Raw genomic sequence first — 12659 nt, 5'->3', positions numbered from 1 at the left:
CCTGAAAGGGCTTCTTAGTGCAGTGTTTGTGATGGCACCAGGGGTTGCACTCATCAGGGGCGGCTGCTGCACACACACACTCATTAAGTTAATTTCCTTCTATTTTGCTGAATTAAAAACAGATTTCTGGGAGATGTGCGATGCAGGGGCATACTGGTGCACGAGTGAAGAGATGAGGAGGAGGAGGAGGAGGAGGAGGAGGAGGAGGAGGAGGAGGAGGAAGAGGAGGAGGAAGAGGAGGAGGGGGAGTGGATCCAGATGGGAAGGAGCAGCACCGGCGCTGCAGGAGGGGAGAGACGGAGTGTGGAGGAGAAGACGCGCAGCCTCATCTGCGCCTGGAACATGACACACACTTTGATAAAACACTGAACGACCGGAGTACACCTCGGTGGCGACATGTTTTTCGGTACGTAAGCGATGCATTATGGCTTTAATCTTTACAGGAGTGTGTGCGTGCGCGTGTATGAGTGATTGCGTGTGTGTTTGTTTTACGCAGTCACTTGTTGCGGTGTTAAAACCGACGTAAGCTTTGTGAAGTCAGTCACCTGCACAGTGGAACAGAGAGAGAAATTGATTGGGCGCATTGTTTATTTATATTAAATACAAATCAAAATTATGGCCCAGATGTTGTTTTAATGGAAAACAACTGGTGAGTTATTTATTAACGATGATAGAATACAGCAGAAGAAAGAGTCACTCAGCAAAGCAGAAGAAAATACCCTATATTTAATTTAAATGATAATGTGATTATTTTTTGAGGATTATGATTTAAGTCACAAATCTCAGTTGTATTATTCTTTTTAAAATTGACCGGCTATTGTTTTATTTAAGGTCTACATTTTTGCATTTGCAGGAAACACAGCACAACAAACACACACACGCACACATACACACACACACGCACGCACACGCACACAGCTCGTTAAAGGTAATGAGACAGTGTCAGAGCGGATGGGTGTGTTGCCGTGATGCTGATTACACATGTGAGCTGGTCCTGGATCAGAGAAACATGCCAACTAGACACAAAGCTTCAGTAACAACCAGCACTCAACAAACAAGACACTTATCACACAGCCCTTTCACTTTAATGACCACATTCGATCATTTACATGTTTGGGTGAAGGTTTGAAACTGTGTGTGCAGGTGTATTAACATGTTAACATGTGTGAGTGTGAGTTTAATTTGGATATCATAAGTGAGTTTTGTACAACAGGGAATTGTTGGGGTGTGTGCGTGTGTGTGTGTCAGTCAGTAGGGTATTTTTTATGTAATGTAATTGAACATGTATGGTGTTTTACATTACTTATTTAAATATATATAATGTCTTTGAGTCATATTCAGTTTGTTAATTCATATTATTCACTATTTTTTACTTTGAATGGATAAAAGGATGGATCGATACTGAAAATAATAATTGGTTGCAACTCTAATGATTTGGGCTTTTAGTCATTTTAAAAAATTCATTCTGTCCTATTTGGCTAAACTCCCCGTGTCCTGAAGAATGACCTCATCCCTCCTGAGATAATCCTCCATGTGTCTTTTTGTCTCCTCCCTGCTGTGCTGTCTCTCAGGTAATGTGTGTCACAGCGTCTCGCCGCCACTGGCCCGTCCCACGCTGTGCAGGACCCAGCCGTCCCCCGACCCGAAGCCCCTCCTCCCCTTCCACCTGCTGCCTGGATTCCTTGACGTGAGTACTGTCAGTCACTCCGGTTGTCATTGCAACCACAATCTCAGGACAAAACCTAATGTTGCTCGTGAAACGACTCTGCCCGCTCGCAGCAATTTAATTTCAAATGTTTAAAACACAGATGCATGAGCCCACTGCCTACGTCTTTCCAAATATACCACCACTGAGGCAGAGAGCTGTGACATTTCCTCACATCCTGGGGGGTGGATCTGATTCCTTGGTATTCCTCACACAGAGCTTTTCATAGAGCTGTCTGCCGCTGTGTTTGTGGGGGGTGAAGGTGGAGAGAGCCAGAGCCAGAGCCAGAGCCAAAGCCAGAGCCGGCCTAGTGCAAGCCCCGAGGAGAGCTGACGTGTCAGGAGAGGCGGATGGCTGACGTCTGGTTCACAGAGGAGTCGTGCTTTTCGTCTTAATGTATTCCTATTGTGATCAAATGTGGAATGACATAAGTCGATGGAGTGTGTGTCATGTAGCATACATTGAGATGCACTCGCCGGCATCACTGGGAGCAAGTCTCTTACATACTGTGTGTATTTGTTTTGAGCTCACACAGCCAAGAAGACATGATGCGTTTGTTTGCCGCTGACATGAAAAGGCTGAAAACCATTGATAAGACCATCTCTGAGTCTGGCTGTAGACTCACTCTGAAGCAAAAAAACAACAATTTTCTTTTTGTTCCTCCCTTTACTTTGCTCCCTAATCTCTGGAGTGCTCTTAGAAGAGATACACAGAGACAAATTGAGGGTTTGAAGGAGGGAGATTGTGTGTACATATCGACCATGTTGTTGGTCTAAAAAGTAGTTAGTGTAGTAAAAGTATTTTTTGTGTGCGTTTTCTCCTCCTTATGTCAAACCCCAGGAGACATCAGACATCGGTCTCAGTGTCCTTTCCACCTTCTCCACATCTGCCCTCCCTCTCTCTCTCTCTCTCTCTCTCTCTCTCTCTCTCTCTCTCTCTGTGTATTTTACACTTTGCTTTTGAAGCATTTAGTTCCTGGCCCTCCGCTCTGCCTGACACCACAAATAGACATAACAATAGAAGACAATAACAAACTTTCACTGTTCACTTCCTCCTGGTGGACGCAATTCACACTCCAGTCAGAGAAGCTCCCTCACTTTTAACTTAGCACAGAGTGTTGGCCTCACATCACACTGTTGAGTCACATCCCCTCTCACCTATTTATAACTACTACCAAGGAGGTGTCGCTGTGGCCGCTCACATAGGAGCCCCTCGCTTCTCTAACTGGATTGTAGCAGGTAGATTCATCACAGTGGTATGCCTCCACCAACCAGAGTCTAGGTGCATCTATTTGATTTGAGGACAACTGGTCAACATTTGAAGAAATTCCCTTAAGGCAGACCTGTTGTCGTGTCGCACAGGCCAAGGCCATGTTGTGCGAGGCCACTGTGACCTTGACCTTTGACCCCACAAATCTAATCAGTTAACCCATGTGTCAGTGGAATTTGAATTTCTTCGCTCCAGGCATGCTAAAGAAAACATATGGTGACACAGTGACCTTGACCTTTGGCCTTTGAACACCAGAATTCATATCAGGTCATTCTTTAGTTCACCTGAACAAATCTGACCAAATTTGAAGAAAGTGTATGTGTGTGTGTGTGTGTGTGTGTGTGTGTGTGTGTGTGTGTGTGTGTTTGTGTGTAAGCCTAAATCCTCCTGTAAATGCAGATGCACTGTTGGCCTTTTTGCAGCGCTGCACAATTGTTTGTTTGGTGCCCGAATGTGGGTTGTCATAGTTACAACGTTGTGTGCATGTCTGTGGTTGTTTGCCCTTTTAGTTTCACAGTGTGTGTGTGAAACATAAAACGTGTCTGTTTCAAGGCGAACACAAATTTAAATGACAAAGAACCAAAAGCAGCAGCTCATTCATCACAACCAGACCGATTTTGAGAGGCTTGTCGTCATCCAGTCACGTGTAACTGTTACGCTGGTGCATAGTGTAAATCCAGGAACATTCATCATTATTACTGTTGGAGCTCTTGACTGTGCTCCAGGAAAAAGTCTGTTTTACTTCACTCTGCCATATGTTTCAGTCATAACCCTCTGCAAGGAGCAGAGTGTCTGACAGGCTACGTGTGAGGAGGTTTGTAGAGGGAACGAGCCCATCGTAAATGGAGGAGTGTGGTAGAGGCCACGCCTTCATTTACTGTATCATACACACACACTCAATCCACTGCTTTTATTATGACTCCACTCCGGCTTAGATTAGATATATACTTTTTAAAGCAATCTTGTTGTATCATAGTCCACGATCAGCTGCCACCACCATCACGATCCACTATCACAATCTCTCATTGGCGATCCACTGCCATGATCTATGATCCACGATGACAATCTACGAGCCAACATCACGATCCACCATATGGCCACAACAGAAATCCCAGATCAGCAAACGATAAAACACAAGGACTCCGGGGAAGAAGTCAAGTCTGTAACATGTTTAGATGAGACATTAATGTGTTAAAGAGGTATAGGACGAAAGAGAAGCTCCGTGTGTCATGTGGCCCCAGATAATCTAGGCCTATAGCAGCATAACTAACTTCATCAAAATGGATGGTTTTAAGCCAACTCTTATACGCAGAGAGAGTGTCTGCCTCCTGAACTCTAACTGGGAGACGATTCCACAGGAAAGAAGCTTGATAGCTTTAATGTGACAATAAGCAGAGAGCACATCGATAGAGGTGGGTTTGTTTTTACAGGTGATATGCCTAGAGAGGAAAGACAGAATGGCCTGCGTAAAAAACAAAAAGGGCCAAAATGACTTTGCCACAGGTGCTGCTCCATCCCAGAGTGTGGAGTGGGAGTGGGGGGTAGGAGGGTGAGCCTACAGGGAGGCAGGGGGATGACTTTGATCACACGGAGACAGAGGGAGCGGCACAGGGTTTAGAGGGGAGCAGATGGAGAGTTTGAAGTCAGGAATGTGTGATGGAAGGTCAGATGGTGATACAGGAGCCTTGGGGCTGATGAGGGAGGAAGGGACTGAGACGAGTGGCTTTTACTTAAAATGCTCACGCTCGTCCGGAGAGACTTAAAGCTACGCTAACAACATCATAAATACCGTCTAATAAACGCTTCACTCTTTATTCACGGGTCATGGTCGCTACAAATGTTGTTTTTAGATTTATTTTTATTATTTCATAATTTGTATTCTACACATTTAGCTCGAAACAGTTTTTTTTTCACATTTGTTCGTTATATACACAAATAGCTGCAAGGAAGCAGACGGAGATAAGAGACCAATGACTGCTGAGAATCATTCCAGAGCAGCTGGAGTGATGATCAGAGAAAATGAGCAAGTGTGTGTACTGCACACACACAGACACACACAGACACACATACACATACACACACACACACACACTGAGAGAAGAAGAGCGATAGAGATTCTGTTACATGTTTTACTTTTAAAAGCAAAGAATTTATCTTCAGCTCTACAGACACGAGCAGTTGACCAATAACAACACAGATATTCACAGATGTTCCTCTCCAGCTGTGGCTACTTATATATATTTAATATCCTTACGTTCTGTAACGCATCTTAAAGTAACCTACTCTGCAGGTGAAAGATCTGTAATATAATCAAAACACACCACAACACAACACGTGATTGTAAAGCTCTGTAGGGTTGGTTTCGTGGAATCTTCCTGGAACAAGGCTGGGCGCGTAAACACCCCCCCCCCCCCCCCCCTGCAGACTTTAAAGATGGCCGTTAAAAGTTAGTGTTTCGTCCACTATGGAGAGCAGAGGATGTGGTCAAGTTTGCTTCGCTGTGGTCTGACTGGATTCCAATCATGATGTTTTTTTAAATGCAGAAAAACGCCGATCAGGACAGTTTTAGACATTTTCAAATAACATACATGTCATCATCTACTTCCCTGCTGTCCATGGAAATCTGTATTATGCGAGTTAACATGTTGATTTTTGTTTTGGAGCATCAGGCTACTCAAAGCTTGCACAATAACAAAGTGGTTCTGACCAATTGGCCGGGTGACCCCGTGCTGAGAGGGGGGCCTTGAGAACGGCTGATTAGATTAGTCCATAGCAATGACAATGTTTTGACAACCCCCTTAAGTTGTAGGGTCAGATATTTACGAAAGCCTGTTATGACACCATAGTTGGAAACCCCCTAATGAGGTTCCATGCCACTAACTCTCAGCTTCATAATTTTAGAGGGTTGGTTGAAGACTCAAGCAACTTAATGTGTGTGTATGATTTACCTGTTATGGTGGGGGGGTTGCACTTAAACATCACTTCTTTTATTTATGCTGAGCACAGTAAGCAATCTGTTGTTTGAAGATTAGAATTATGCAGTTTTTGGGGTTTGGTCGGTTTGGTTTGATCTAGGGCCCCCAGGTCCCTTTTGCCTAGGGCCCCCACACTGAAGAACTCCTTATTGGATGTTAAAATGTTGCTGTGTGTCTGTGCACATGTGTATACATGTATCACACCAGCTGTGTGTTTGTTGTTGTGTTCATGTCTGACTGACTGCCAGAACTACTCCCTCATTCCACTGAGAAATATTGCGGTGCTTCTCTGAACACATCAACGGGGTCCTCATTCAAATTGAAGGTGACCAAATGTAAGCCTGATTACAACAAAGCAGAGATCTGATTGGATGAACATTCTGCATCTCTGTGAGGAGGGGTCTTACTTGTATAAAAGCAATGTGATTGTTCATGTGCGCTTGCTCGGATCTTTCAGTGGTACAAGCAAGTATTGATAATTACCAGAATTGATAATTGTCATTGCTGTGAAATGTATTAAATATTCCATTACATCGATCACTTTCACTAGTCATTGTTGTCTTCCCAATCCTGATCCAGTCTGTGACGTCCCGCTTCTCCTTCGTTGCAGATGGATCACGTCCATAAAGCTCTGATGGGCCCCGGCTTTGGGCTCACCTCGCACCTGAAGAGGAAGACCAGCTCCTGTGGAGTCTGTCGACTGAAGTTCAACTCTGAGGTGGGCGGTGCACTAAAGAAACACTTTGAATTGTTTTTCTGTCTGTGCTAATCACATTCTCACACACACCCTTTGGCATGAGAGCTGAGGAGGCCTGTCCTGTCATGCTGGTTCTGAGGTTTTAGAGCTGCCTAGTTTATTCACTCACCGGGTGAAATGTTCACAACTCTAATGTTTGACCTGTGCATAGGGTTATTTTTGGGATTGTGTGAAATGCTAAACGATTCATAATCGATTTTAAACAAGAAAGTCTGGGACAGTGTTACACAGACATCGTTATTAGGAGGAGTACATGAAAAAACGTATCCCCTGCACTTTCGTCAGGAACATTATAAACCTGTATTTACTTGTTGCTCCGTTTAAGTTTGTGCATTAAAAACATCAAGTTTACATGAGTAAATAATTGTGTGTTTGCAGTTAGTTCATTCCCTCTTGCCTGCTGTTGTGCACAGGTGCAGGCGTCTTCCCATTACAGCGGCACCAAACACGCGAAAAGGCTGAAAGCTCTTGACGCCCCAGATTTAAAGATCAGGACCTCTGAACCAGTCGCCAAGGAAACCACATCGCAAATCCTCCCATTGCCCTGCTTGCAGCCCTCCAGCTCTGACACGACATCGGGAGGTGTGTGTCTCTGACGGCACACGCACACACACACACACACACACACACACACACACACACTGCACGAGTGTGTGTGTATGCAGACGTTAAATATGTGACAACGATAGATATTTGAATGCAAAGCTCAAATCTCCTTTTCCCACTCATGACTTTTAACTCTTTGATGTGATAGCCCCCCCGCTGCTTGGGGTTTCGCAGTGATGAGATTAAAGGTTGAGCATTATCCTCTGCTCCTTCTTCATATCTACATTTACCCTCCTCATTCAGTAGCCTCCTGTGATCAAAAACACACTGCAAATGCTTTGAATGCATGATCTGTGGGAAGCTGTGCAGTGTGTGTGTGTGTGTGTGTGTGTGTGTGAGTGTGTGTGTGTGTGTGTGCGTGTGTGCGCGCCTGGAAATATGTCAGCATAAATATGAAAGCGCCAGCATGAGTGTGTATACATGCGCCAGAACTGATATGCTACTTTTGCATGTGTGTGGGTGTTAAGGAATGGAAATAATACATTTGGCTGCAAGCTCAAGAGCGAAATAAATGAAAAAAAGATAGGAAGAATTGCATGTGACAGCGCTGATATGAGAGTTTGATTTGGTGAGGGAAAGAACGAGGGATCATTTGCAGTTGGGAGTTAGTTCAGGGCAAGTGGAGGAGATGGCAGGGGAGGCCTCTGAGGATTACTTCAGCAAACAGCCTGCTCGGCCCCTCAGAGTGATGAATCAATGGGAACACACAGACACTTACTCAGCCAGGCAGAGCTAATCATTGTTATTAGCAAAGCCTGAATCCTTAAATCAGCACAGGCTCCTCCAGGGAACCGCTTAGAAAATAGATAATAGAGCCAAAGCATTTCTACACAAAACTGTGCGTTTGTTTGCTGGAAGAGAGATCCTACGGGAAATCATTGATTACCAGTGTGATTAGAGGAGTTGATAGAGCTTCTAATCACTTGTGGCCCGGTGAGTTTTTGTCTCTGTCTCTGAGGAAATACAAACTACAGAGTCCAACATATTTGTCCGCACTCCCTCTCCCTGGCTCTTTCTGTTTGCTTCTCACACTTCTCAATGTACCCTTCAGAACCTCAAGCCCCGAACCCGGCTTCCGAGGCTGTGCCACCGAGCGGTGGCTCCCCTGAAACTGTGAAACCGCCGTCCGAATCCTCGCTGTCACCCAGCCCGAGGACGGCAGAGAAAGAGGCGCAAGGAGTTGGGGATGCGGAGGTGGCCCCAGAGGAGGAGACGGAAGAAGAGAAAGCTATTCGTCTCCTCTACTGCTCCCTCTGCAAGGTGGCTGTCAACTCCGCATCGCAGCTGCAGGCCCACAACTGCGGTGAGACTCTCATTGCAGTTGTCAGGTTTACCCTGCACGCACAGTCTTTGATCCTGATGCTGAAACCACTTTGTATCTCCTGCAGGCACTAAGCACAAGACCATGCTCGAGGCTCGAAGTGGCTACGGAGCCATCAAGTCCTTTCCCAGGACGGGGGTGAAAGCCAAGTGGGCCCCGCCGCCGGAGTCGTTGACCGGACTCCAGAACAAAACTTTCCACTGTGAGATCTGCGGTGTGCATGTCAACTCCGAGACTCAGCTCAAACAGGTTCATTGATGAAAATGCCAAGTGAAAAACTGAGCTTAGGTCGGTTACTTGTCACAGTGATTCATACAGAGATGAAAGTTTCTTACTGTGGTTGTAGAAAACAACGATACTAAGTTAAGTCAGTGGGTCCTCAGTCTATGTGAAAGGAATCATCAAAAGTCAGACATGCATTTGAGATAATTCAGCATTGGAACAGATGTGAATATGCCTGAATATAACAGTTGCTCTTTAGAAAGCCTTTGCAAGAACATTCTTGGAGTCTTTTTTTTACTTGCACACAATGTTACTTATTCATAAGAAAAGATGGTCTGTTGATGTTTGGTACAAACCTAAGTTACAAGCTGTAAATTTGGAGCCTTATGTGTGCAAAGATCCACTCTCCTACATTTACCATTAGCTATAAAAACAGACAGGTTTAATATCCCCCCTCAGCCGGAAAGCCTTTGATATTTAGTTTAGCTGTGATTGAAGACCGTCTGTTTTATGATTTCTATGCCCATTATGGAATGATGGACGGGCTACACGTTTGAGTAAATGTCTTTAATCTTGCTTGTTTTGTCTTGATGAAAACGTATTTGATGCAGATTGTGTTCGTAAAGCTCGAGACAGATAACATTCTTCTTCTTCTAGTTAAGTTCTCGTCTGATCTTTTTTTCCTCCTAGTCTCTGTGCATAGTCATTGACTGTACATAAAGATGGATGACATGATTGCTTCACAGACGTGGAAACAAATCATCTAGATTGTTCCTTAGTCGCTGGCTGCAATATGCCAAACCTGCCTTCCCCAAGTTAGCAGATGGGACATGGACTAGATAAAAAAACAATAGTGGATGTCGATTCTTAGCTTGTGACTGTCTCACGATTGGTCCAGCACATACATGACATGTCCTCAATATCGGGCCTCCATCCTCCGATCATGGGTGAAGACGCATCATCCATGTTCATATACAGTCTATAAGGTTAATACAACAAAGAACACGATTAACTCACTAACTTTAGTTGTCAGCTGAACACTGGGCAGGTGACACAAGCAACTGGCCCATCACACTCACTGGTTGGCGCCTCTTGTGCATGTGAAGCTATGAAAAGGTTAACTGTCACAATGACTAACCATTCACAGAGTCGAGGCAGTCAAATGCATGAGCAGATCCACCAGCAGGACCATGCATATTTATTCCAAATCACAGGGTGAACATCTCACACCTGTCACGCCTCCCCGAAAAGTGAAACCCACAGATTCCTCATCATAGAGCGCAAAGATACCCAGCTTAGTTTGAATGTGATGATAGCATTAGCATCTGTTGGCGATATGAATGCAAAGTGTTGGTCCTCATATCTGAGGATATGAGGATAAACGTTATCTTTGGCCAGGTGCTCATGAATATTTAGCCGTTCACCGTTGATTGTGTGCCGCGCTGGCTGAAGCCATCTGCTTGTGCTTTTCAAATTTCCGGACCCAACTCCCATGAATATTTTCAACCTTAAAGTCAGCGGCAACAAATTGTCCACATTCTGCCTGAATCGTCTACATAGGAACTTTGATTAGGCCTCCCTTAATTTTCCTCTTCGCTGATTATTCAAATTTCTAAACAAAAGTGACCTCCGCTTTCTTTTTCTGCGTTGTTCCATACCTTGCTGCTGCCTACATCCCTGGGTTTATTTATTGCAGCGTTTTCTCTGACTCTGCGTCTCCCCCCCTCTCCAGCACATCAGCAGCAGGAGACACAAGGATAGAGCTGCAGGTAAACCGGCCAAGCCCAAGTTCAGCCCCTACACTCCCGCCCAGCGACACCAGAGTTTCCAGGCGGTGAGTTTGCGGCTGCTGCTTGGTTTATTTCCCCTCCTCATCAGTGTTTGTGTATAAGAGCCGATTCCCCAGAGCCTTTTCCAGGAAGCTCAACTCCCCACTGCCAATGTCAGAGTTGTGATAGGGGTTGAAGAATCTCCCGTCTGAAATGTTTTACTTCTGCTTGTACTCTATTCTTGAAGTAGACGTTATCTTCTTGTCCTTCTCTGGAATCCTACTGTTCACTTTCAAATTCGAGATTGCAGCCTGTTTGTCCACTTCCTCCACAGATTCGACTGGCTCTGCAGAAGAAACAAGACCTGACCAAACCTCTGGCCTCGACTCTTCTACAGCATCAACTTTCTGTCGCTACTGCAGCCGCCATGGCAACACTGGCCTCCTTCCCCCTCCGGCCCACCTCAAACTCCAGCCCCGCCCTGTTTCAGAGTCAGCCTCTCTCCCAGGCTCTTCTGCATCATGCCCCTGGACCCATCTGTCGAACTCACACATCGGTGCTGTTTTCCCCTTACTGACCCTGTGCACGTCTCAATCAGCTCTGAACTACAGGTCAAGGCAGAGCGGACACCAGAGAAGACGTGATATCAAACGGTACCTGCTGCTGTCAACACAATAATAGATACTGTGGGTGTCATGGACCAGGGGGATACGAATGGGATGAACCGGGGGGGTACGGATGGGATGGACCAGGGGGATACGGATGGGATGGACCAGGGGGGGGATACAGATGGGATAGAACATGGGGGATACAGATGGGCTGGAACAAGGGGATACAGATGGGATGGACCAGGGGATACGGAAGGGATTGACCAGGGGGATACAGATTGGATGGACCAGGGGGATACGGATGAGATGGACCAAGGGGGATATGAATGGGATGGACCAGGGGGATATGGATGGGATGGACCAGGGGGATATGGATGGGATGGACCAGGGAGGGATACAGATGGGATGGACCAGGGGGGTACGGATGGGATGGACCAGGGGATATGGATGGGATGGACCAGGGGGGATACAGATGGGATGGACCAGGGGGGGATACCGATGGGATGGACCAGGGGGATACAGATGGGCTGGAACAAGGGAAAAGGAATGGGATGGACCAAGGGGGATATGGATGGATGGACCACGGGTGTACGGATGGGATGGACCAGGGGAATACGGATGGGATGGACCAGGGGGGATATGGATGGATGGACCACGGGTGTACGGATGGGATGGACCAGGGGAATACGGATGGGATGGACCAGGGGGGATACAGATGAAGAAGGCACGAAAGCAGGAAATGAGTGCAAACAGTATTTTGTGACGAATGCGTGTGTGTTTGTGTGTGTGTGATAGGGTGTGAGTGCATGCACAGATGTAGCCATCACAGAAGTACAACTCAATGCAACACTTGTGCACCATTAACTTTTATAGATTTATAGATAATCCGTATATCATTTGAGAGAGTCCGTCTTACAGTGAACCTCCATGATGACTGTAACTCTGTGTGTGTTAACATGTGCAGATGTGGATCTTATGAATGAACGTGTGAAGGCCAATCAGAGCATGCTTGAGTCTTGCTGCTTTTGATTTTCCAATAAACAATAGCTGTGGATACTCATATTGGATTCAATAGTTTTACTTTTCTATAGTTTTATCAACACTCAAACAGCCTATTGTACAATCCACAGTCACCCATTCACACGCACATTCATACAGCGCTACCTGTATGCTGCACTTCTTATATCACACACTGTTGGTGTTCACTATCTTGCCCTAGGACCTTCTGGTTGTTGACCCTAAACCACATCTGCCCCCAGATGACATCTCATCCGGTGGAGTGTATTTCAGGGCCAACACCCATTCACACTCAGATCCACAGGAATGGTTCATTTAGAGCCTCTAATTACCCTTTGGATGGTAGGAGGACACAAGCTGAAACATGCATTTTAATAGAAAATTTTTATAAACAACATTTCATCACAATA

At 45.6% G+C, this 12659-nt stretch overlaps 1 protein-coding gene across 1 annotated transcript; it reads left to right on the top strand.

Moving 5' to 3' along the window:
• The first annotated feature begins 270 nt into the window (after window positions 1-270).
• Window positions 271-11395, top strand: LOC133971964 (zinc finger protein 385D-like). The gene is made up of 8 exons (XM_062409107.1): window positions 271-406; window positions 1572-1687; window positions 6560-6667; window positions 7120-7288; window positions 8364-8615; window positions 8701-8882; window positions 10588-10689; window positions 10959-11395. Exons 1-8 carry the CDS (start codon window positions 397-399, stop codon window positions 11199-11201), a joined length of 1182 nt encoding a protein of 393 aa, XP_062265091.1. The 5' UTR covers window positions 271-396; the 3' UTR covers window positions 11202-11395.
• Window positions 11396-12659: the final 1264 nt, after the last annotated feature.

The sequence above is a fragment of the Platichthys flesus genome, chromosome 17 (assembly GCF_949316205.1).
Source record: "Platichthys flesus chromosome 17, fPlaFle2.1, whole genome shotgun sequence".
Lineage (NCBI taxonomy): Eukaryota > Metazoa > Chordata > Actinopteri > Pleuronectiformes > Pleuronectidae > Platichthys > Platichthys flesus.
This window is presented reverse-complemented; position numbering and strand designations above follow the sequence as displayed.

What these genes read in the sequence shown, in the direction of transcription:
- LOC133971964 (XM_062409107.1), top strand. An exon ending in CCGAGACTCAGCTCAAACAG is followed by an intron (nt 8,883 to 10,587) that starts GTTCATTGATGA and finishes CCCCCTCTCCAG; the next exon opens with CACATCAGCAGCAGGAGACA. An exon ending in GACACCAGAGTTTCCAGGCG is followed by an intron (nt 10,690 to 10,958) that starts GTGAGTTTGCGG and finishes CTTCCTCCACAG; the next exon opens with ATTCGACTGGCTCTGCAGAA.